Source organism: Eptatretus burgeri, chromosome 1, assembly GCF_056783735.1.
Source record: "Eptatretus burgeri isolate ZD-2024b chromosome 1, Ebu_testis_v1, whole genome shotgun sequence".
NCBI lineage: Eukaryota > Metazoa > Chordata > Myxini > Myxiniformes > Myxinidae > Eptatretus > Eptatretus burgeri.
The window spans coordinates 1,980,612-2,007,140 of record NC_140961.1 but is presented as its reverse complement, the minus strand read 5'-3'; the positions used below and the strand labels follow the sequence as shown (position 1 = coordinate 2,007,140).

The window sequence follows — 26,529 nt, the reverse complement described above, 5'->3', positions numbered from 1 at the left end:
TGAGCGAGAGGGCAAGAGAGTGAGCAAGAGGGCAAGAGAGTGAGCGAGAGGGCAAGAGAGTGAGCGAGAGGGCAAGAGAGTGAGCGAGAGGGCAAGAGAGTGAGCGAGAGGGCAAGAGAGTGAGCGAGAGGGCAAGAGAGTGAGCGAGAGGGCAAGAGAGTGAGCGAGAGGGCAAGAGAGTGAGCGAGAGGGCAAGAGAGTGAGCGAGAGAGCAAGAGGGCAAGAGAGCAAGAGGGCAAGAGAGTGAGAGAGAGGGCAAGAGAGTGAGAGAGAGGGCAAGAGAGTGAGCGAGAGAGCAAGAGGGCAAGAGAGTGAGAGAGAGGGCAAGAGAGTGAGAGAGAGGGCAAGAGAGTGAGAGAGAGGGCAAGAGAGTGAGAGAGAGGGCAAGAGAGTGAGAGAGAGGGCAAGAGAGTGAGCAAGAGAGTGAGCGAGAGATAGAGAGAGAGAGCTTTAAAAAGTCAGTGTCACAGCCCAGCATGGCAAGTGTTTTGTAGATTTTTAGATTATGTTGACAAAACTCAGATGAATGTTTTGAACTTCAATCCCAATCAACCAAACTAAACCGCCGAGATACACAAGAGGCACAGACAGGCAAAGGGCAAGCAATGATGTAGAGGATGGGAGTTCAAGGGTCATGAAATTCAGATTTGTAAAGACAGGGGTTGGGGGGAGGTGGGTGGGAGGGAGAAGAGAAAAGAGGAGTAAAAGAGAATGAGCACAGTACCACCACTTACGAACTATTAAGCTAACAACCCAATTTTGCTGAAACCCCAGAGAACCAATCTCGAAGCAGTTTTTGAGAGCAATTTGACACTCTAAATTGATGACAAAATAAAAGTGAAAACGAACATCTCGGCTATGATGGCTGGAAAAATAGTAGCTTCACGTGTTGGGATTGAAGAGAAAAGAGGTGAGAGGAGAGGGACAGTCAGTCAGCAGATAGACTCAGCCAGTCTGTCATCACAGACAGAGAGACAGAGACCCAGGGAACGGAACGGAACGTGAGCGATTTCCCAGCGAGTTTTACAGAGCTAGAGGAAACGAATCCGCTTCGCCTCGTGTCACATTCGTACTCCTCTTTGGTTAACACGAATTTCATTTCCAGCTTCAATTTAGCCCATTTGGAACAAAGTACCTGCCCTTAAATATTAACCAAGGAGTTTGTACCCCTCATCGTTCCTCCAAGACCAAGATATTTGGGGAAGGACAGGGTCGTGAAAAAGAGAAAAAGCATCCTTTGTGATGTCAAAAGCTACACGGAGAGTGAAGAAATGTATTTGTTTCAGATTTAAATAACACGAGTATCAACAACAAAAAACAATATTTGGGAATTTTAGGGACGAGGATGCAAAATGATGTGTATGTTCAAGTTAAATTGGGGGAGGGGAGTGGGGGTAGGGTGGGAGGTGGGGCAATTTCAACACAGTACCTTTAACTGATCACCCAGGTATCTGAAGCAGCTCAGAAACCAAAAGGTAAGATCACATAAAGGTCTTCTTTTCATGGTAACCACCATCACACAACAGCTAGAACGTCCACCACTTACCAACAATCTTCCCAACTACGAAAGCCCGTAGTTCCATTCCCAAAGCCCACGTTAAAATGAACCCAGAACTGGCTCAGGACCTGACTTGGACCCTTTATACAAGCTTCTTAGCTTCAAAGAAGCTCTTCAGATGCCTCATCTGCCAAATGCCAGTGAGTAGAAGGATGATGGTCTGTGCGATAGACCACCACAGGACCCTCTGGTTGGTGCTTTCACTCGTCTGGCGAAAACGTTCCTCCCGAAACTGTGGGGCGAAAGGATGGAAACGAGTTCATTGAAAAAGGTATGCACCTCATCTTAAACATTCCCATTGCTTTTTTTTGTAAATAATGTCGAGGCTCGTATAAGAGCAAACACAGAAAGTATAACAAAGGGAGCAAGAGACAAGAGGGGCGGGAGAGAGGCGCACAAAATAGTGTGGCAGGGAGAGGGATGGGGTGGGGTACACGGGGTAAACAAGATGGACACGACAAGGGCTTTCAGGAAGAAAGATTAAAATGGAATGTGGTTATACAAGTGTTTGCATGGGGGTGGGAAGGGTTAACCTCACCAGCCGTCTCTCAAACACCTCCTTCCGACCCAATGAATTAGCCTTGCGTGATTAGTTCTATAAACTGATAAAAGTGAAATGACCTTGGAACCTTAACGGGACCCACTCACTCACTCGGACCACCTCAAAGATAATCTATCCCTTTATTACCTACAAAATAGATACGAGGCATCTTTTTCCGATTTGTGATATAAAAAGTAGGTAATTTTGCGATTAAGAGTCAAAATATTCTTCTTCAAGCTTAGCAGTGACGTCACACCCGGGAGTCGACTGCCAGCTTCGTACTGTCTACATGTTACATCGCGGTACGATTCAACTCAAACTGCGAATAATTTCAGATTTTCCACAAACATGCTAAGTCGATGAGCCCTTGGTGGTTGCAGTAATACAAACCGAGATGGTTTCATGCTACACCAACGGCCAAAAGACCCTAAGTTTGCCAGAAACTGGATGAGGTTCGTCCGAAATACCCGAGTGTGGTTCAGGTCAGGTCAAGTATGGGAATGTGCACTGGAGCAGCACGTCGCTGCATCCACTTTCCGCTGGTCATCCAGGGGCCTCCGTCTGGCCATCCCTCAGGCAGATGCCTGGGGGATGGTCCCCATCTCCTTGAGATGCTGATCAACCTGCAGCAACCACGAGGCATGTGGTCAGCACGTTGGCCTCCTCCACTCATGAGGCTCCCTTGCCGAGAGAATCTAGTGAGCAGGATGAGCATCAGGAAAATGAGCCACATATCCAGACAGTTGCAGCTGATGCTCACGGACGACACAGGTAACAAATCTCATCCGATTCCCTCTCAGAAACCACTCGTTGGACATGCCTGACCAGCGATAGCCAAGGATTCTCCGAAGAAAACTTGGTACCGAAGGAGTTAAGACTCCATCTCAGATCCCTGGTCAGAGTCCAAGTCTCTCATCCACAGAGCAAGACTGGAAGCATCAACGACCTGATGACTCAGACCGTCGTCCTGCATAGGTTCCGACAGCACCATACGCCATGATCCAGTGAATAAATGACTTGCCAGGCTCGACGCAGACATGTGTTGACCTCTGGCTCACAACCAGCGGAAACATAAATATCACTACCAAGGTAAGGGAATCTCTCTGTGACTTCAACATCCTCGCCACAAACAGGTAAAGACAAGATAGCAGTCTCCAAGATGTCATTGAAAGCCTGGATCTTAGTTTTGACCCAGGAAACCCGTAGTCCCAGTGGCTCAGACTCCTCATTCAGCACCTTGAGGACGCCCAAAAGGATATCAAGAGTCTCCACAAAGATGACTGCATCATCTGTGAAATGAAGGTCAGAGATCTTGACACCCCTGAACGATGTGCTGCAGCTTGATCTCTCTGACATCCTACCCAGAATCCAGTCCATACAAGCGCTGAAAAATGTGGGGGCCAGTCCACACCCCTGACGAACTCCAGTAAGAACTGGAAATAAGTATCACCACATCTCACAGCACTCTTAGTACCAGAGTACAGTTCAGACCTGATATTGATCAGTTTTGGTGGCACCCCTCGAAGACCAAGAATCCTCCAGAGGGAATCCCGATTCACTGAATCGAACGCTTTACAGAGACCAACAAAGGCTGCAAGCAGCCCCTGCCGAAACTCTCGTCTGTGTTCGGTGAGGACCCAAAGAGTAAGGATACTGTCAATCGTTGACCTCTTTGGTGTAAAGCCAGCCTGCTTTGGGCGCTGGTGCTGAAGCAGATGGTGGCGAACCCTATCAAGAAATATCCGAAGAAAGACCTTGCCTGGCACTGAGAACAGCGTCACCCCTTGGTAGTTGTTGCAGTCCTGGAGATCACCCTTCCCTTTCCAGAGAGAGACAACAAGGCCCCTCTTCCAGTCAGTTGGGATGATGTCTGTGTTCCAAACAGAGTACAGAACTGCATGCAACGACATGAGTACAGCATTTCCACCAGCCTTGAGAAGTTCAGCATGGATGCCACAGATCCCAGTAGCTTTACCTCATTTCAACCCGTTCACCGCAGCCTGTGCTTCCACAAACAAAGGTGGATCACAATTGATTGGAGGGTCAGCAACAGGGATAGTAACACCCCCGACATCCAACTCGACAGCTGGTAGATCAGCCTGGTACAGCCGCTCAAAGTAACCGGCCCAGCGGGCCTTCACTTCACACTCCTCTATCAAGAGCCCACCACACTCCGCTCGAACTGCAGTTCACCGAGGGACGGGCTTGGAGGAACACAATGAGTGAATTCCCCTGTAAGCAGGATGAGAATCACTTGACCACAGGTGATGCTCTACCCCCTCACAGATTCCTCGCACATAGGCCTCCTTGTCCACCCACAGTGCACGTAGTTTTATGCCTCAACTGCCGGAACAGGTCAGCTCTGCTATTACGCATGGCCCTGTGACTCTGGGCAATGGTAGCCAGTGTTCTTTGAGCCAAAATTGTTCTTCACTCTACGGTGAGTTCCAAGATATCCACCAGCAACATCAAGGATGGGAACCTTGAAGGCACTCCACAACTCTTCAGAATTCCCCAAAGGAAAAGGGACAATCCCGTAGCATACAAGACACAAAGGATTCATCACCAATTTTGTCGGTCGTGTCCGTCCCACGTTTCTGCTGCAGTACTATAACCGATTTATTTATCAATACAAAATCCATTATAAATCATCAATTGTACGGAAAAACAAAACCGACCAATCTGTAGCGAATATGTGACCGATGTTTTCATCTTCACCAACACTTCCATTGTCGCCATCTTCGTCCGTATCGCTCGCATAAGGTTCAAAATAATTTGGGTCCACAATTCCCTCGAAAGCGTTTCCATCAACAATAGTTCCTTCAACATCCCACGGATCAGTTTGAACCGACTGAGACCCTTCAGAGTTGCTCATGACGGATGACTCGGTGTCGGAATCTGAGCTCAAAATACACCGTTTCTCAATGTTAGCCACCATTTGGATCAAGGTGGGTTCTGAGTGTGACGTCACTGGCGAAAATCAACACTGGGGCTTTCTCGGCACTTTGTGATTGGCAAAAAAATTTCAAAGTAGATCGTGATTAATGATTTTCAATGGTTTTCAGAAGAAAAAAAATTCTTATTGCATTTTGGTTCCCATTTAACGTGAAGAAAAATTACATTCCAAGCCAAAACACTTTTGAACCTTATTTCTCTCTTTATGGTCATGGTTCAATATCATTCTTCACTCCAGGTCTTCAACACAGCTGTTCACCACCATCTTAGATCATCCCCTATACAAACCCATGATCTTTTCCCCACCTGTTACCATTCCTCAAGTCAACCTCTTGTCGTGTCTCCAGTGTTTGATTGTGTAGCCATATATTGTCGACCCCATACGCCCTTCCCCATCCCTCATTTCTCCAAGTCTCCCTCTAGTTGGTCCCTCAACCCTGCTGTTGGGGCGTTTCCCCCCACCCCCTCTCTTCCTTTTGTTACCTCCGTCACCGAAGGTGAACTGTGCCTGCAAGCAGGATATCTCAAAAAGTTATGGACGGATTTGGATGAAATTTTGTGGACAGGTTGGGTGTGTGACAAGGACAAATTGATTCAACTTTCGTGAGGATCCAGATTCAAATATGAGAATTAAAAAATATATATTTCCTCAGTGATTCTTCACAATTGAGAAATGGGGCCAAAACGATATAGAGCACGATCTCAAAAAGTTGTGAACGAGTTATGACATAACTTGGTGGATGGGTCGGTCAGGTGACAAGAACAAGCCGATTCGACTTTGGTTCAGGTCCGGATACAGATCCAGCCTGTCAGTGGGATTCAAAACATAACCTGTTCAGCCTGGTGGAGGTATGCACTCTCCTGAGTGCCATGATAGTTCCGTTTGTTATGTTACATTATGATCCGTTTTATTGTAACCCCTCCATGAGCCTTGACTTTGTATAAAAAAAAATTAAAATAAAATATAAAAAACCTTGTTCACAGCAACGCACAACCAATAAGGATCAAAGTGAATACATATCGATACATTGAATGAATAGGATTAAAAACAAAGCAACACGAGTTTGGAACTTTAAAACATATGAGGAGGCATGTCTGCAAATGGATAGACGAGCAAAACAAACCATAAAGACGCATCATACGGATCTATTTTTTTACGAATGTTGTCTTGCAACAGCTGAACTCGAATAATACTCAAAAGTGATCCGATGCTGAACTTGGGTTCGAAGCATTACATCGTAAAGATCAATCATGTTAAAACGTCCCTTCAGTTATCCAAATGGAAGCCGCTCTCAGGAACCCTGAAGCGTGGTGACGTGGAGGCCCATTTGCCATGCACCGCTCACGTACGATGGAATGAAAAACCTCCTCGGGTAACCACCTGCCGGCAACGGCTGACTAGCACCGATCTCCACTTGCCCAAAGTTATTACAAAATGCCACGCACGTTTATTTAAGAAGCACAATCCTCGAAAATACAACAATCCAGGTGGTGAAAATTTCCAGTGGACTGGCAATAAGCCATTTGAGATTTTTGGTTTCCATTAAAGTTCAAAGACCAGGAACGGGAAAACTTCAAAGAGAGCACAGGGCCGACTCTGTCTGAGCACCGAGTCCTTTCAAGCCGATCAACAAAAACACAATATTGGCAGCGGGCGGCGACGAGAACAGATAATGCAGTCGGAAAAGGGAGCGTGCCACCGACAGACAAGGAAGGATCTTCAAAAGGGGCAGCTGGAGCAGGAATATTCCATCAGCCTTTCAAAGGAGTGCCGAGACAAGAGAAATGTATTCCACATGTGCTCCGTCCAATGGCAACCCTCAAAGTTGCCGATTCGAGGCAGCGCGGGGGCTCACGGGCCGCCTCGCCACACCTATCCTGCTACCGCGCGAGGAGCCGCAGCACTTCACACATTACTTGGAAACTTTTGAGGTCGGTCGTCTGCTCAGTGTTCACAGCAATTGCTAGGAACTATGAAGGATCGCCAAGTTTCTAGAATCTCACTTTGATGTTATCTTCAAGCGCTTTCCAATGGCCGATACTGCCATGCAATTGGAACTAGCAGAAAACTTTAACCTGAGAATAAGTTTTCCTTTACACATTCCGTATTTAAACTATACCTCAGCCATCACATCCAGCACACCTTCTTCCGAGCACCCAACCCTATTATTCTTGTGTATGGCATCTTGGGCACCTATTCAGCCGGCGATTTACTATCGCTTCATTTCGGCGATTTGTCGTTACACCGGTATCTATTGAGCGATTCAAACAACTTACCGATCTCTACAGTTTGTCATGTATAATTGTAGGGAAATAAATGTCATCATTTTGGGGACTCAAGTTCAATTAGCATGAGCGTTGGGTGGGTGGGTGGTTTAAGGTAGTATGACCCACGTTTCATAGCATGAAAGGCCATCAAATGTTGTTGTGGTGTTTGCGGTTTGTTTGTTTTTTTACAGAGTAGTAGGGAGGTGAAGGAATTCCACCATCTTGCACATGTAATAAAACAAAATGGCCCTTGACTGGGCAAAGTTATAACAGTTTGTTTGTTAACAACAAACAGGTAAGAAGCGCGAGCATGTGCATATTGGAAAGGTACAGCGCAGAGTCCCGAGCGGTGCCATCAGTGGTGATAGATCACAGAATGCACACAAGCCCCAGGAGGGGGAGCAAGAGAAGGGGGAGGTGGAGGAGGAGGAGGTGGAGGAGAAGGAGGAGTACCTGTGCATCATTACAGCACAGTCAGACATGTGCAGGCCTGCCTTTAAATGGGCCCATTGAAGCATCATCACTTTTCCTGCAGTTTAATGTTGCGCAAGTTTTTCAATATGTTGTTCAACGCATTTGTCTCACTGATTCAAAATGCAACGACTCTAATTCGCAGACACCAAGTAATAATTCATTTGTGAGTTGAGGCCTTCTTTTTGTTTAACATAGGAAGCAACACAACAAAGGTTGGACGAAAATTTAAATTAAAGAAAAGAGATGTAATTAAATAAAAAGAGAAACGTGGCGGCCTACAGAAGGTGTGTGGAATCGTCTCACGAAATGCATTTTCATGTTTCATCGTTTTCAATGCCAAATGCAAAACTCGGCTCAGAGGTGCTTCAAACGGTTGAAGAGAAGGAAAATAAATAAAAACAAGTAAATAAAAGGACAAGTTTGGAAAATGGCAAGAAGACTAATAGCTCCAGGTAATTTATTTATTTTGAGACGAAGAAAATACATTCCGCACACTCGAACACCAAATGATGGGATGACCAGTTGTTCGCATCAGGATTCCCCCTGGAAATGGGGTTAAGATTTGTTCAGCTGCACCACACTCAACCGCCACCCCTCCTCCCCCCTTCTTCATTCAGACAGAGAGACAGACAGAGAGAGACACAGAGAGATTTACACAAGGTTCCAAAATGGTAGAGTTTGTTCGAGAGAGAGCGAGTGGAGTGAAGGTAGTTCAAATCCAAAGAAATATTTCCACAAACCAAAATCAGTCTGCTTATGTGATGTGCACACTTAAGAATGGTACCACCACACCCACTTATGTCACATGTTTATCATAAGTGGATGTGGGATACAGCAAGGTTCAATATATTCCAATCGGATCAACATCACTTAATTGTGCCATTATACCATGTTTGGTGGTTGCTAAAAACCAGGCAGATTTGCAAAGATGGTTCTGAACGAAAACTATGGGGGGAAAATAAATAAATAAATAAAATTGAGATTTGTCTGTCTCAGGGGTGGTGTAGTCACCTCCACTGCTGGTGATGTTTGTTTTTTGTGTGTGTGTCAACAAAAGTCAATCCTGTCAATTTCCAAGTTATTGGGACAATAATAATAATAATAATATGGTTATCAAACGTGATCATGGTGGGTGTATTGATAAAAGATGACACATATCCCCAACTGATTAAAGGGTTTGTTGAATTTTAGGTTTTTTTCAATGTACGAGATCAATGAAAGTGATGTGCAATGTGAAGGAACAAAAGCATTTGGAGATGGAGATATCTTAACGAGCATCTCTCGATCCATACATTCTCCCTTTCCTCATCAGATTTGGTTGACGAAACGCAGATAGCCCACTCCACTCCACATTTTTGTTTTTAAGGAAGAGGAATATCTTCAGGTAGGTTTTGCATCAATGTCCCCCACTCTCCTTTCAGGGGACATCAGGCAAGTCATCATGTATGCGCAGATAAATAATGTGTGTACACGACTTTGTGGACACAAAAGGGCACTCGGTAGAGCACATACCTCTGCCACGTAATGCCTGATCCACAAGAACATCTCGGGACCAATCAATACATGTTTGAAATATCATGCTATACAGTACTAAATAGTTTTTGGCCCGATCTCTCAATGGTGAAGAATCGCTTTAAAAATTAAATAATTCTCACATCCGGATCTGGATTCAGATCTTCACCAAAATCAAATCAGTTTGTCCTTGCAACACACCCAACCTGTCCAACAAGTTTTATCCGAATCCATATATAACTTTTTGTGACATCGTGATATATATCGTTTATGGCTCCTATCTCTCAATGGTGAACAATCACTTAAAAAAATTCTACTTGTCGGATCTGGATCCGGATCTTCACCAAAATCTAATCAGTTAGTCCTTGTCCACAAAATTTCATCTGGATCCGTCCACAACTTTTTGAGATATCCCGCACACAGACAAACAAACACAGACAGAAAGAGGTGAAAACATAACCTCCTTCGCCTTCAGTGGCAGAGGAAATAAAACGAAGAAAAAAGAAGAAAAAAGAAAAAGCAATCAGAGATTGCACACCCTCACCAGGACTTCTTTTGTGGGATGTTTGTGTACTGGTGTGCTGCATAATTAATGACATAATTAGAACTTCCACTTTATAACTGCTGGCAGTGATAACCGGGTACCAAGACGTCCTGCTTTGATCGGACACCTGATCCAGACCCATGACATTTATTGTTACTCAATTGAACTTAGAATGGGATTAAAATAAATTAAATTCAAATCAAGTGGAAGACCAAACGGTTACATTCCTGCATTGGAGTAATCAGAAGGAACCCAAACAAGTAAAAAGCGAAGATGAGGTCATCAGAAGGAACCTGGAGAGGATTCACATTTCAGCTGTTACTCCTCTACCCTCAAACCCATCCAGGCACAGCCAAGTGATCCTTATTCAAAAAAAATCAAATCAAATCAAAAAGAGCCCAGGTCAACAATTAAATAATTCTGGCTGCCAGACCATGCATGCGAAAAAGATGAAATTTAAAACATTTATTCTCCATCACTACCAGATCATAAATGTGAAGTTTCACATCGATTGATTAAGCGGTTCCAGAGAAAACATTATTTAATATTTTTCTTCAATCTCACATGGCTGCCAAACCATGTGACCGATCAATTAACCCTAAACAAACTTGTACACCCAAGGCTTGGGGAACATTTGTGTGAAGTTTCCCCTCGATCTCTCCAGCTGTTCTGGAGAAGAAGATTTTTTATTATGTTTGAGGGTAAATCCAACATGGCTGCCAAACCATGTGAGCTATGACATCATGTGTGAACCTTTTGTTACTCATGGCTAGGCGGTCATACATGTGAAGTTTCGCCTCGATCTGTTCAACCACTTCAGAGAAAATTAAGGTTTTTTTTATATTTTTTTTTTTAACAATATGTCTGCAGAAGCACATGACCAATGATGCCATCAATTTTTTTTCTGTGGACGACTGATCAGGTCTAGTGTTGAATCTATGCAATTATAACGTCATAACGAATGCACCAATGGCGTCATAAAAATAAAAATCACACGTATTCCCATTTGTAGTATTTCTGTGTGCCAAGTTTCAAATTTTTCCTTGGTGCGGTTTCAGAGATACAGAGGCCCAAAGTTTTTCCAACATGGCTGCCACACCAAGTGACCTATGTCATATGTGTGAACCTTTTGTTCCTCACGGCTAGGCGATCATAGGTGTGAAGTTTTGCCTCGATCTGTTCAACCACTAAAGAGAAGATTTTTGAAGGTTTTTTTTTTTTAACAATATGGTTGCCGAAGCACGTGACCGATGATGTCATCAATTTTTTGTCTGTGGACCACTGATAAGATGTAGCATTCAGTATATTCAATTATGACGTCACAACGAAGGCACCTGTGACGTCATAAAAATAAAAATCACACTTATTCCCCATTTGTAGTACTTTCTGTGTGCAAAGTTTCAAGTTTTTCCTTGGTGCGGTTTTAGAGATAGAGGCCCAAAGTTTTTCCGTTTTTCCAACATGGCTGCCATACCACGTGACCGATGATTTCATAATTATCATTGAAACATTCTACATGAGTGGTTGCTTCGATGATGAAAATTTCTTCTCAATCCGACAAGCGGTTTGCAGAGAAAAACACTGAAATTCTGTGCGGACAAAGACAAAGACAGACAGACAAACACAATACCCTCTCCTTCAGTGAGGGAAATAATTCTTAAAATTAAAACGAACAAAACGGATTGCTCGGTTGTCTTTTATGACCAACTTTAGCAACAAATCCATGAACGGAGCATCAACATCAAATGTTCACTTCACTTCTCTCCAAGCCGCAGATCTTTCTCTCCTTGATGTGCAAATGTAACTCACCCTCTGGTAATTCTGTTCTTTTTGGACGTTCTCCACCTGATCCAACAGTTGACGCACGCGTAGCTGCAGCTCCGTAAGCTTGTCCTTTGCAGCAATTTCAGAGTAGTCAAACGCGTGCTCACCCACCTGGATATCCAAGTGGACTCTCTGCTCAGGGGACACGCGCGTGCGCACACACACCGTTACGCCCATTGGCAGACGACCCTCTTAAGTCAGACACGCCATCATCAGTTCAGAAAACAAAAGCGGCCCAGTTGCGACGAAGGCCCTGGACACGCACGTTTTTGGGGTTTTTTTTTTGGAAAGAAGCACCGAGCGATTCTTGAAGTCAACGCCAAGTCGATGTTTATGTTAGATCATGTACAAAACAACAAAAATATCACTTACCAATACGAGAGGCTTCAGCACTCGTCAAGACAAATGAGAGGGTCCATATGCATCTGCTTAACAGTCCCACTTACAGCTTTATTTTCAAAAGGTATGGCCTGGTGTCTCACGGTGAGGAAAATCACTTCCCCATTGCTGAGCCAACAGAATACAATGTGGCCCGACGAGAGTTTGGGAAGCAAAGAAATAGAAGTACACAATGAGCTGGCCTGGTGTCATCAGGCCGTTCAACATCGAGCCTGTCCACATGTGTCAGATAAAATAATTTCCTGTGCATAGTGAGTGAGTGCTAAAGATGACACCACGACAGACTCCAAACACCACCACCTCCCCTTGCCGTGCCAATGTCCAGTTGGCATGACAAGACACTTCAAACAAATGAAGAATGAAGGAAGGAGGGAAGGAGAGAAGCGAGGGATTGCAGGTGGATGGAATGAGTGACAACACAATGAGCTGCGCTGTGTTAACACATATCCACACTTTATTTCAATTGGAAACGTTCACTTCGGAACGTGTTTGGCACGAGTCTTTCATGAACCAGCTGGCCAGGCCTAACGTTCAACTGGAATGGGTTTTAAGCAGGAACCTTGGTCAGGATGCTCGCCCACTCTTCGTGAAGGACACAGTGGGATCTTTAACGTCCACAAACCAATGGCAGCAGAAGATACATGCACAGTTCAGTGCCGAGGTTTGAAAGTGCCGAGAAGGTGATTTGTGTTCCTCAGTGTTCGAGTGTATAATTCAATTGAAATAAAATTAATATTTTAAAGGTTAGAGAGAGACAAAAAAAATAAAAAAAAATAACATTTTTCCAGAAGTTTACTTCCGTTGATGCAGCGTCTATTACACCGCCCTAACACATCACATTAGTTATTCGTGCCTGTTGTTTGTGTCCTTTATTACATCCTTAAAAACAGTTGTTTTCTGTTTGGAATGATTTAAAATCTTGTTTAACTGCCAGGCAGACAGCCATGGAGAAAAAATAAAATTATCTCACTCCTCTCTGCACATGTGGAGTCAGGAAGAATTCATAAACTGACGTTTGTAGACAGACATGGTGAACCAATTGCTTAACGCCGCTTTCCGCTTCGCGCCCGGGGTGATGAACACACCAACAAACAAAAGTAGAGAATTTTTGAAAACACCATTGGCTGTTATCCACCCCACCCAATCACCAACATTCACAAAGCACCCCCGTTAAGGGTTCATCTTAAATAAACAGGCACGATATTTCATCTTCGACAGTCGAGAGAAATGCCCATCACGTGCCAACTTGCGAGACAAGATAAAGGACGGAGCACAAGCAATTTGAACCGAGGGCTCAAACGATCCAGCTGCGAGTAAACAGTCACAGCACAGTAATCCTCTTTCCCTCGGGCCGAAGTAACAAGTCAGTTTAACAACGTGCGTGCAACGTTGTTGCCGTGCAATGAAAAAATCACATCAAGCCAAAGAAGCAGCTACGATGAGCCAAGAGAAAAACCTTGCCACGAAATGCTGCGTGGCCTGGAAGGTTGTCAAATAAACTGAAAAAAAAATTATAAAATCCGTTTAAACCGATCCAAGCACTAGTCCCGTGGTTGGTTCCCTCGGCACTACACTAAGCTTTCCCCCAAAAGACCTGGCCAAATGCAGTCATTCAGCACTACATAAATCCCGCATGTGGAAAGTAAATAAAAGCAAACTTTGGGCTGGAGACCCAGCAACATTCGCATCGAACAAATGGAAATGGGAAACAACTCGAGGAATTTGCAGAGACAGACGCCGGTGGTCGGCAGATGGACAAACGATACGATAATCATCATTTGTGGAACATCCAACTGGACCAGAGCACAAAGGTCCAGGAGGAGTATGGGTAGAGATAAGAACATCACAGAACTTGTAGATCTGAGAACGAGTGCCGACTCACTCACTGACCAACTGTACCGACACACAGCACCGTGACAATTGCACCTCCTTGGAGATCAACAACGATAAAGGTATCAAATCACGGTATGGTTAAGTTAGACAACTTTGTGGAACCGTGCCTAAGATTGCCGAGGTATGAGAGTCAAGTCTGTGGTCTGAAGTGCGCTGCAAGGCCGGAAAGAAATGATGTGAGCGTTATATCAAAACAGTTTGCTTTGGTCGCAATTGCTGCACAGAATCGTATGCATGCCTCACTTGTTCGGTTAAATTAGACAACTTCTTTTTCATTGATGATAGTAGAATGAACGAAAGAGCCGGGGTATGTAGATTATGTCAGATCTGAGAATGATCTATCCTGCACTAAAACATAAAAGTCCGTGGACTCACATACTCACAAGGAACGATTACAATAGCCTCTCCTCTCAGGCAAGACTGGACATAAATCGAAGAGAGTTTTGTCACATCTAACAATGATATATAAGGAGACTCAGACTATTCACCAAATCTGCTCCGCTCCAGCTCAGAGTATCTCTGCCCTATTTTAATGTTAAAACGAGCTCTATCCTTGATACCAACAGCCTACTTATTGAAATCATATCATAAAGTGTTAACTTTAAATATCAACAAATCAAAAACAAAACCACACAGATCGGTGGTAAGCGTATTCGTCATCTGGTATGCTACTCGACAGAGATATAGGGCCACAAACAAACACCAACCGCTCAGCAATTTTCAATCACTGTAGTGTTAAGTATTTAAGGCTGTCGTGTTAAGTATTCAGCGTAAGGATCTCAAAATAGCTACAGGACAGAAAGGAGTCCGATCACCTATCTGGGCCTATTAACACCGTTAGTGATGTTACTTAAACTCTCGAGACTACCCAACGATACTCTCATTCAACATATTGGCTAACAAAAAGAAAAAATAGATTGCAGAGGATAATCTTTTTCCATGTCACTTACATTTCAAAAATCATAAAGAAAATTTTCAAGAGTTCGTCTGAAAGTACCATGCACACAGGTTTGATTTGCAATGGATAAACCTTCAATGGAACGATGTGTCCACCTGCTGGTGGCTGCATGGATTATATGAAGTGTTAAATATTGCCTTCGAGTTCCATCTGCTGGTTTTCAAAGAAATAGCAGATCCGAGCCAAATCCTCGCTTGGTGATCCCATGCAAGTACACATGGGATCGCAGGTTCAAATCCCACGTTGCGTGTTCGTTTGTCCATTGTCCACTAATCTTTTAATTTACATGATGAGTCCTCGTAATTTCATTTAAGATGTGTACAACTTCTGAGAGCCTGAAACACCAAAAATAAATAATAACTATATTGAGTATATATAGCTTTTTATAAGCACAGACTCTCACTCGCTCACCGATATAAATAATGTTTAGTACCCTCAAGGTGGGGAAGAAGGCTGAAATTTTGCATACTGATGCAACTCCAAGCCATATCCCAGGAAAAAAATTAATAAATCACAAAACAGATGGAAAAATTCCACAAATTTGTCAGACAGGTCTGCTCACTGCAGGTCATGTGACACAAGGCAAAGGTGCATTCACTTGAACCGATTGCGAGGAAACGCTAACACGAGCCTCTAGTTTCATAACTTTTCCAGTGTTTGCATTTTAAAAAAAAAAAAAAAGAGAGAGAGAAAGAGAGAGAAAGAGAGAGAAAGAGAGAGAAAGAGAGAGAGAGAGAAAGAGAGAGAGAGAAAGAGAGAGAGAGAAAGAAAGAGAGAGAGAAAGAAAGAGAGAGAAAGAGAGAGAGAAAGAAAGAGAGAGAAAGAGAGAGAGAGAAAGAAAGAGAGAGAGAAAGAGAGAGAGAAAGAGAGAGAGAAAGAGAGAGACTGGAAGGTGGTTCCACAGACAGGAAAAATAAAAATGGGAGGTGGAAGGGGGGGGAAATAAATGAGTGGAGGTAGGAAGTGCGTCTGGATTTAGACAGTTTCACGAGGAGAGGATTGCTAGTGAACCACATACGTCTTTCAGATACTTGGGGGGGATAAAGTACGGAGAGGGCAGAGGGTGCAAGTGCAGAAATGAGGAGGAAGACAGGGAGACCACCAACCTGTTGGCGATGGCAAAGTGATAGGCCCATAGACTCAGCTTCATTGCAAGAGATTCCAATGATATTGAAGGCCTTGGTTTCTAGGACGTCAAGTTCAGCAAGATGTGAGGCAGGGAAGCCAACCCAAAGGGGAGAACAGTACTCCATCAAGCTGCGGATAAAAGCCTTGTAGGTGGACAGGAGTTCAGGTGTGCCAAGGAAGGACTTTGCATGATGGAGGATGCCCAGTCGGTGTCCCGGTGCCAATTTTGAAATGTGGCCCGAGAGAAAGATATACGAGGTGTGTTCAAAAAGTATCCAACCTTAATTTTTCGTGCGTAAACAAATGAAGCTAGGGAGGTGTGGTTTGGTGCACGTATGTAGGTGATCCTAATTCATATGCGTGAATATTTTCCCGCCTGCAGAAGCTGTGAGTCGCCGACAGACCACCGATGAGTAAGGAAGTGTAAGTGAGCGCCGTCGGATTTTCGTTTTTGACAAAATGACGGATCACTGTGGTCTCATCGCCAGTGATCACTGTGTTGAAGAAGTTGGGATCGCTGTTCACAGTCTCCAGCATGTCCTGTGCGATCTCCAAACGGAGTTGCTTCTGCTTGATCGTTAGCAGCTTTGGCACGAACTTCGCTGAGATTCTCCTTCAGCCCAAATCCTCAGTCACAATGGAATGAACGGATCCAATGTTGACGCCCGCCTCGTCTGCAAGTTCTCTGATCGTGATTCGACGATCCTGCATCAGCAGGGTCCTCACTTGGTCAATGACGATCTCATTTCGGGATGTTGAGGGCCCACCAGAATGTGCTTCACTTTCCACTGATGTACAACCGCTTCAAAGATGGTCGCACCACTCTTTTATCTGTGTGGTGCCCATTGCTTCGTTCCCGAAAGCATGTTAAATCTTGCGGATCGCTTGGGAATCGCCAAGCTTTACACAAAATTTGATGCAGTAGCGTTGTTCAAGTTTTTCCGTCATTTTGTCAAAAACGAAAATCCGACAGCGCTCACTTACACTTCCTCACTCATCGGTGGTCTGTTGGCGACTGACAGCTTCTGCAAGCGGGAAAATATTCACACATATGGATTAGGATCGCCTACATGCGTGCACCAAACCACGCATCCCTAGCTTCATTTGTTTACGCACGAAAAATTAAGGTTGGATACTTTTTCAACACACCTCGTGTATATATACATATATATATATATATATATATATATATATATATATATATATATATATATATATATATACATATATACATATATATACATATATACATATACAATAATGCGCCACTTAACGACGCGGTTACGTCCTGAGAAACGCGTCGTTAAGCGACGTCGTCGTTGTGCGAACATCTTTTTTTTTTTCGTTTTCATTTTCGAACATCGTACTTACACAAAACTACACACCTAGGCTATATGTTATAGCCTATTGCTCCTCGGATACAAACCTGCACAGCATGGTACTGTACTGAATACTGTCGGCAATTGTAACACGCATCCAAGAGAGACTGAAGACACGTTAGTTTTACCTTTGTGCTGTTCATGACGGCCATCGGTGTTGTTCGCAGCAGCTTACAATCTCCTCTCGCATCGATTATAGAAAGATGAATGAATAGCGTTTGGAATTTATAAATACGTAATCATTGCATCGATGTTATCATTTATAAATGAAGAAACGAGCTCCTGTCAATTGTGATATATATTTTCGGAACAGTGCGATTGTTTGAACAACATGAAAAGCTTCACTCAAAACAAATTTGTGTTTTAATTTCGACTGTAACAACGATTTATTCGCAGAATTCTTCAATTCAAAGGTAATTTACTTGCTGGAAGGTAAACGTGCAAACAATTTGTTCAGTTTGAAAGACGATTTCGTTGAATCCCGATTTAGCACGACCCTGCTTTTTTCGCTATGACATTTTATGGACCTCAACGATCGCATTATAACAGGGCCACACTGTCGTTTATTATCATTATGAGGAATTATGTACTGTACAGCGTACATAATTGTATGTGCTTTTTTATACCACTGGCAGCGCTACGTCGGCTACATCACTCGGCGATAGGAATTTTTCAGCTACATTTTTTTTTCTTTTTTCTTTTTTCAGAGCTAGCAGATCCGTCGTATATGCGATCCGTCGTTGCCCGGAACGTCGTTAAGCGGCGCATGACTATATATATATATATATATATATATATATATATATATATATATATATATATATATATATATATATATATATATATATATATATATATATATATATATAAATAAATAATCATGGGAGAGAGATTGAGATATCGCAGGAGAGACATCATGATCGAGATCTCAGGATTGAAAGACATTGTCCAAGTTTTTGACCAGTTTGTGATTTTTTTTTTGTCAAGGTTTGAGGAGAGGGAAGAGGCTGCTGCCTGCCTGACAGAGGGATAAGGGGTATCATGGCAGTGTGTGGAATCATCCTCAAAAGAGATGGAGGATTTTCCAGAGTCAGTGAGATCACTGATGAAGATTAGGAATAATATGGGGCCTAGAACCGTGCCTGGGTGTACTCTAACCTTGACAGGGAGAAGAGATGAAAGGGTTCCATTGAGAGCCTAACCCTTGGATTCCATCAGCAGACAGTTTGCAGAGCAAGGAAGGATGCCAGACTGCATGAAAAGCTCAATATATGCCCAGAGAGATGGCCCTGATCACATGTCTGATATTGAGGGCCTCCATCCATTGTTGGGAGAGTAGAAGAGCATGTCCAAGGTAAAGTGACCAGGTCTGAATCCAAAGTGATGGTGTGGGATGAGGCTGCTTGAGAAAAGGAATGATTTTCTGTTAACTGCGATGATGGATTACATGACCTTGCTGATGATTTGAAGTATAGTAAGCTAATTGGGCTGTAGATAAGGGGATCCATTTTTACACCTTTTGAAAAATGCTGTGATGTTGGTCGATTTCCAAGCAGATGGAAGATGGCCTTAGGTAAATGACAATGAAAAGGGCAGAGAGAGAGAGGAAATGCAAGAGCAACAAAGCATGTTTTTAGGTCATGTGAGCTGATGCCACCGAGTCCAGTTGCAGAGTCAGAGTCGAGGGTCGCCAGAAACTTTTCCACCTTTTCAGGTGCAAAAGACACAGAGTCCAGGAGCAGTTGGGTACGACTGGGAAGGATGGGTGCAGAGAGGGAGGGGTTAGGGACAAGAATTTGAAGCAAACACAGAATTGAAGGGTCCGGCCTTCTCACGAGGGGCATCAGCTGCGGTGCCATTTGAAGAGAAGGAAAGGTGGAAGGGGAGCATACATCAGAGACAGCTTTGACGAGGAACCACCAGGTTTTGAAGGAATGAGAAGTTTGAAAGCTCATTCTTGAGATTGGGCAGATGTTGCTTTCTGGCTCTCCTGAGAGTAGACGCCCACTTGTTGCAGGCTTTGTGCAATGATCCAAGGTTGCCTTTGGTTGGATTTGCCTTCCAGGAGGAGAATACAAGTTGTTTTAAAGCAACAGTCTCACCACAGGATTTAGAGTACAAAGAGCAGGAGGATGGGTAAGATAACTGAAGATGGGGAAAGATTTCTGACCCAATTACACCTTACACACTTACAAGGAAGCCGCCCATGGTCGAATTATTGGAGTCTCGTTGGTTCCTCACACGAGGATGAAGACCTTTGTTGATTGAGCATTCTTCAGACCAGCAGAAAAAGTGTTAAAATGATGAGCGACCCTTCTATATTTTCAGCCTTCAAAACTCAGGCGAAAACCGAAATTACGTACAAAACCCTTAATTTATGACACAAATTGCTCATCACTTCATTTGGGCAGTGTATCGGCTACAGACCGCTGTCATGTAAATAATAAAAACTAGCCGGGAGGCGACGATGGTTCGCGGGCATTATTGAACAATGCCAAGATAGGTAAAATTGAGGTAGTGGAAGCTTTTGAGGAAGCCCTCTCATAAAAACCTATCTCGTCTGTCAAAATTGACCAAATCAAATCGGATTTTTTTATATGTTGTACTTATGGACATTAGGCACAGCTGCTAGGAAATGAAATTGGGAGGAAAAAAAAAATCGAGAAAAAATATATAAAAAGTTCAAGTGGGCGTGGCTCCGCCCACAAGGGGCATGGGACGCCCCTCATACAAAAAGACACAACTAGACCATGACATCTAGCTTGTGTCCAAGTTTCATCAAGATTGCATCAAACGTCATGGAGCTATGCTCTGTAGAGAGTCACAAACAGACAGACAGACACACAGACACAACGAAAATAGTGGTCACTGCTGGCGCCAGCAAACCAATAACCTGGGTTATATACACGAAGCAAAAATATTCCGACTGCGTATGTGCATGTACAATACATCATGTTATATACCTGGGATAATTCCAATTGCAGTGGTCCATGGGCTGACACCAGAGGCCTAAGGCCTTTGCACCTTTACAAAATGGTGGACATGATTATTGGTTTTTTCGGGGGGTTTTTTTCAAGTTACAATTGTGGGTGGAGTTGGGCCAACTCTCTGACCAATTGGTACAAAGCAGACACACATACACATATGCCATAACTCCATTATAGTACGATGATGATGTTGGATCAATGATGATATGACGAACCTCGTCAATGACGGAACTCTGTCGAGTGCAGCCTGTGGCTGCTGGTTGCATCATTGGTTGGGACGCGGCTATGCCGCTGATGCAGTGTCCCCCTTACCAGTACACTGGTGCTCATTTTGCCAACCTCAAAAGGATGACGGGCTGAGTCAACCCCCTGGTGTTAAATCAGCGGCCACCGCGGCTTGAACTCAGGACCCTAGGATCCCAAGCCGCCACCCTAACCACTAAGCCAACACCAGGCTAATGACAGAACTGTCTGCCTATTAAAAAATAATAATAATAATAATAAAATAAAACCTCTCAGCCTCATCAATTCGGTTTAAAAACTTCACCTAAAATCCCCTCGTTTTACAGTTTATTTGTCTTCAGTTTTTCTTTTCTGAACTCTTCCATCTTTGTGAAGCACTTTTGCAATTTTGCTTCCAAATGAAAAGCAGAAAGAAATTGATCGATGGATTGAAATTTAACAAACATCCCACCATTGGATTTGAGAAGTTCAAAATGTGAATGGAAATGGGATTCCTTGAGGATACAACAAAAGAGAGTCATAAGCATTCTTATATAGTCCTAAAGTCAAGATAAACAAAATCAATAAAAGGGAGCAGATGCAAAAAGGTTGAGGAACAATTGATTACATTTGAAAAATATGAATTGATAAAAAGAAAAAGGGTATGAGAGAGGAGTATGGGTGGGAGGTGGGTGAATAAAGTGAGGTGTGGAGAGAAAGGGGTTCAAAATGTCCCCCACCACCAGCACCACCACAACCAGTTCAAAGTGGAAACACAAAAAAGTTGACACACCATGTGTAGATAAATTACAACAAAAGTTAACAAAGCATGTTCAAGGAGACCGACACAAAGAGGCCACATGTCTAATCATCCAATGCACTGTGAACACAAACACAAGTCAACAGAACTATCAAAATGTATATTATAATGAAGCAGCAGGGCCCATCTCTGTTTGTCCCCGAACTATTCCCTCAGTTTTTGGGCTAGCCCCGTCAAACCATCTGTGGAATGTTTTGGGGTTCCAGCGGATGCCCGAAGGTAGATTAGGAGGTTTCGTAAATACCTCAATTACAATGATGAGTTAGATTTTTGATCCGTACGAAACTGCTCCCGATCCAGAGGTAAACGCCAATCACGGGTTTTGCAGAAATATTCACCGTTTTAACTAGAGGGGGAGCACTCGGTAGAGTGCAAAACCTCCGCCGCCAATACTGCGAGGTCACTCAAGTGAACCTGATATCCTATTCATTCAATTTGACGTCAACAGTGCTCACAGGAGTTATAGTTTGCAACTTTCCCTTTTACATACTCAATTCATTCGTCATAACTAGATTCCTTGAGACAGAAATTGATTTTACGTGGGTATATCCACCTGAAGTTCCAAAATCAGCCGCAATTATAATTTTGGCATGTTTTTTTGTTGGAAATCACTTATAACATGTAGAAATGCAAAAGAAAAAAATCTAAATTTTGTTGAAAAAAAGTTGCAAAAAATTTTTTTTCTCGAACAATTTTTTTTTGGGGGGGGGGTTGGAAATCACTTAAAACATGTAGAAATGCAAAAAAAATTCAAATATTTTTTCAAATTGGCCGCCATAGCGGCCATATTGGATTTTGGACAAGGTCCAAAATCTAATGGCATGATCCTTGGACCATACCTTATCCCCCCACCAAGTTTCGTCGAAATCCGTTGAGGAGTTTTTCTGTAATACTGTTCACAAACAAACAAACAAACAAACAGAAAGGGGTGAAAACAATAACATCCGATCTTCGATGGCGGAGGTTAATAATATCCCAACAAAATTGTGATTTTGAGTTTCCAACCGAACAACCCAACTTTTAACCACTCCAAGGTGGGTGGCAGGTTTGATAAATTTCTCAACACAATTATCATTTTCATTTTCGATTCGGACAAAGCGTTTTGCATCAGCCTTTTCTTGCCGGCAGATTCATCCACATTCATTGTCACGTGAGAACGGCATCTACATTAATTTACCTCACAAGTGTTTGTATAAAGTGTGTATATTTGTTTACCTCACGAGTGTTTGTATAAAGTATCTATATTTGTTTTCCTCACAAGTGTTTGTATAAAGTGTGTATATTTGTTTACCTCACGAGTGTTTGTATAAAGTATCTATATTTGTTTTCCTCACGAGTGTTTGTTTAAAGTATCGATATTAGTTTACCTCAAGAGTGTTTGTATAAAGAGTCTAAATTTGTTTACCTTTCGAGGGTTTGTACAAAGTGTGTATATTTGTTTACCTCACGAGTGTTTGTATAAAGTGTCTATATTTCTTTACCTTACGAGGGTTTGTATAAAGTATCTATATTTGTTTACCTCATGAGTATTTGTTTAAAGTGCCTATATTTGCTTACCTCACGAGTGTTTGGATAAAGTATCTATATTAGTTTACCTCAAGAGTGTTTGTATAAAGAGTCTAAATTTGTTTACCTTTCGAGGGTTTGTATAAAGTGTGTATATTTGTTTACCTCACGAGTGTTTGTATAAAGTATCTATATTTGCTTACCTCACGAGTGTTTGTATAAAGTGTGTATATTTGTTTACCTCACGAGTGTTTGTATAAAGTATCTATATTTGCTTACCTCACGAGTGTTTGTATAAAGTGTGTATATTTGTTTAACTCACGAGTGTTTGTATAAAGTATCTATATTTGTTTTCCTCACGAGTGTTTGTATAAAGTATCTATATTTGTTTACCTCACGAGTGTTTGTATAAAGTATCTATATTTGCTTACCTCACGAGTGTTTGGATAAAGTATCTATATTTGCTTACCTCACGAGTGTTTGGATAAAGTATCTATATTAGTTTACCTCAAGAGTGTTTGCATAAAGAGTCTAAATTTGTTTACCTTTCGAGGGTTTGTATAAAGTGTGTATATTTGTTTACCTCACGAGTGTTTGTATAAAGTATCTATATTTGTTTACCTCACAAGTTTTTGTATAAAGTGTCTATATTTCTTTACCTTACGAGGGTTTGTATAAAGTATCTATATTTGTTTACCTCATGAGTGTTTGTTTAAAGTGCCTATATTTGCTTACCTCACGAGTGTTTGGATAAAGTATCTATATTTGTTGACCTCACGAGTGTTTGTATAAAGTATCTATATTTGCTTACCTCACGAGTGTTTGTATAAAGTTTGTATATTTGTTTACCTCACGAGTGTTTGGATAAAGTATCTATATTAGTTTACCTCAAGAGTGTTTGTATAAAGAGTCTAAATTTGTTTACCTTTCGAGGGTTTGTATAAAGTGTGTATATTTGTTTACCTCACGAGTGTTTGTATAAAGTATCTATATTTGTTTTCCTCACGAGTGTTTGTATAAAGTATCTATATTTGTTTACCTCACGAGTGTTTGTATAAAGTATCTATATTTGCTTACCTCACGAGTGTTTGGATAAAGTATCTATATTAGTTTACCTCAAGAGTGTTTGTTTAAAGAGTCTAAATTTGTTTACCTTTCGAGGGTTTGTATAAAGTGTGTATATTTGTTTACCTCACGAGTGTTTGTATAAAGTGTCTATATTTGTTTACCTTACGAGGGTTTGTATAAAGTATCAATATTTGTTTCCTCACGAGTGTTTGTATAAAGTGTGTATATTTGTTTACCTCACGAGTGTTTGTATAAAGTGTCTATATTTGTTTTCCTCACGAGTGTTTGTATAAAGTATCTATATTTGTTTTCCTCAGGGGTGTTTGTATAAAGTATCTATATTTGTTTACCTCACGAGTGTTTGTATAAAGTGTGTATATTTGTTTACCTCACGAGTGTTTGTATAAAGTATCTATATTTGTTTACCTCACGAGTGTTTGTATAAAGTATCTATCTTTGCTTACCTCACGAGTGTTTGTATAAAGTGTGTATATTTGTTTACCTCACAAGTTTTTGTATAAAGTGTCTATATTTGTTTTCCTCACGAGTGTTTGTATAAAGTATCTATATTTGTTTACCTCACGAGTGTTTGTATAAAGTATCTATATTTGCTTACCTCACGAGTGTTTGTATAAAGTATCTATATTTGTTTACCTCACGAGTGTTTGTATAAAGTGTGTATATTTGTTTACCTCACGAGTGTTTGGATAAAGTATCTATATTAGTTTACCTCAAGAGTGTTTGTTTAAAGAGTCTAAATTTGTTTACCTTTCGAGGGTTTGTATAAAGTGTGTATATTTGTTTACCTCACGAGTGTTTGTATAAAGTGTCTATATTTGTTAACCTCACGAGTGTTTGTATAAAGTGTGTATATTTGTTTACCTCACGAGTGTTATCTATATTTGTTTACCTCAAGTTTTTGTATAAAGTGTCTATATTTCTTTACCTTACGAGGGTTTGTATAAAGTATCTATATTTGTTTACCTCATGAGTGTTTGTTTAAAGTGCCTATATTTGCTTACCTCACGAGTGTTTGGATAAAGTATCTATATTTGTTTACCTCACGAGTGTTTGTATAAAGTATCTATATTTGCTTACCTCACGAGTGTTTGTATAAAGTGTGTATATTAGTTTACATCACGAGTGTTTGTATAAACTATCTATATTTGTTTACCTCACGAGTGTTTGTATAAAGTGTGTATATTTGTTTACCTCACGAGTGTTTGGATAAAGTATCTATATTTGTTTACCTCATGAGTGTTTGTTTAAAGTGCCTATATTTGCTTACCTCACGAGTGTTTGGATAAAGTATCTATATTTGTTTACCTCACGAGTGTTTGTATAAAGTATCTATATTTGCTTACCTCACGAGTGTTTGTATAAAGTTTGTATATTTGTTTACCTCACGAGTGTTTGTATAAACTATCTATATTTGTTTACCTCACAAGTTTTTGTATAAAGTGTCTATATTTCTTTACCTTACGAGGGTTTGTATAAAGTATCTATATTTGTTTACCTCATGAGTGTTTGTTTAAAGTGCCTATATTTGCTTACCTTAAGGGGCTGTCACACCTTGACATTTTAGCCAGCATATGGCAAGGTATCAAGATGTTTGTAAAACGCTGGCATACGCTGAACTATTGATGTTTTTTTAAGTTTTGGGCGTATAATAACGTGTTGGACGTATGCGTAACGTATTAGTAACGTACACAGAACGTTTCAATCACATATAGATAACTTGTACCAACGAATGCTGAGCGTGTTGTCGGCGTTCACAACCTATGCTCAACGATAGTCTAACTTATACATAGCGCGCAGCAGCATATCGCCGACGATCACGTGGCTTAGGCTATTCATAGGCTGCGGCTCGACGATTCAAATCATAACCGCACCAGACATCGAAGAGTGAAGCCGCTGTCACACCTTGACGTTTTAGCCAGCGTATGCCGACGTATGAAAAATTTGCCGAACCAAGCTGGCACACGTCAAATACGTTATGGGTAAGTTTTGTACAAGTTAAGAGCACGCTGGCATACGTCGTAGTACGCTGGCATACTTCGTCATACGCCGAGTACGTCGAGAAATTTTCAGCATGCTGAAAATTTCTCAACGTACTCGGCGTATGACACACGTTCCTCATACGCTGGCATAAGTTGTAGGCACGTTACGCGATCGTTGACACGAGTCGACACACGTTACTCATAAGTCGAAACACGTCGAGGTAATGGTTAGAGTCAGTGTTCCAGACTGCCTGGTTTTTTTTTTTTTCTTCGGTATGACGGTGATGTTGACACTTCGATTTCTAGTGCGGTTATGATTTAAATCGTTAAGCGGCAGCCTATTAATTATATTATATTATAACCGCACTAGAAATCGAAGTGTCAACATCACCGTCATACCGAAGAAAAAAACAACAAAAAAAAAACAGCGAGTCTGGAACACTGATGCTAACCATTACCTTGACGTGTTTCGACTTATGAGTAACTTACAAGT

At 41.9% G+C, this 26,529-nt stretch overlaps 1 protein-coding gene across 1 annotated transcript in view; it reads right to left on the bottom strand.

Moving 5' to 3' along the window:
• Window positions 1-646: 646 nt before the first annotated feature.
• TMED4 (transmembrane p24 trafficking protein 4) overlaps window positions 647-26,529 on the bottom strand; it is a 37,939-nt gene continuing 12,056 nt past the window's right edge. The window contains exons 4-5 of the mRNA XM_085870721.1: window positions 11,662-11,808; window positions 647-1,790 (exon numbers count right to left, since the gene is read on the bottom strand). Of these exons, the coding sequence (XP_085726847.1) occupies window positions 1,641-1,790; window positions 11,662-11,808 (297 nt within the window). The 3' untranslated portion in view covers window positions 647-1,640. The remainder of the gene's footprint in view (window positions 1,791-11,661; window positions 11,809-26,529) is intronic.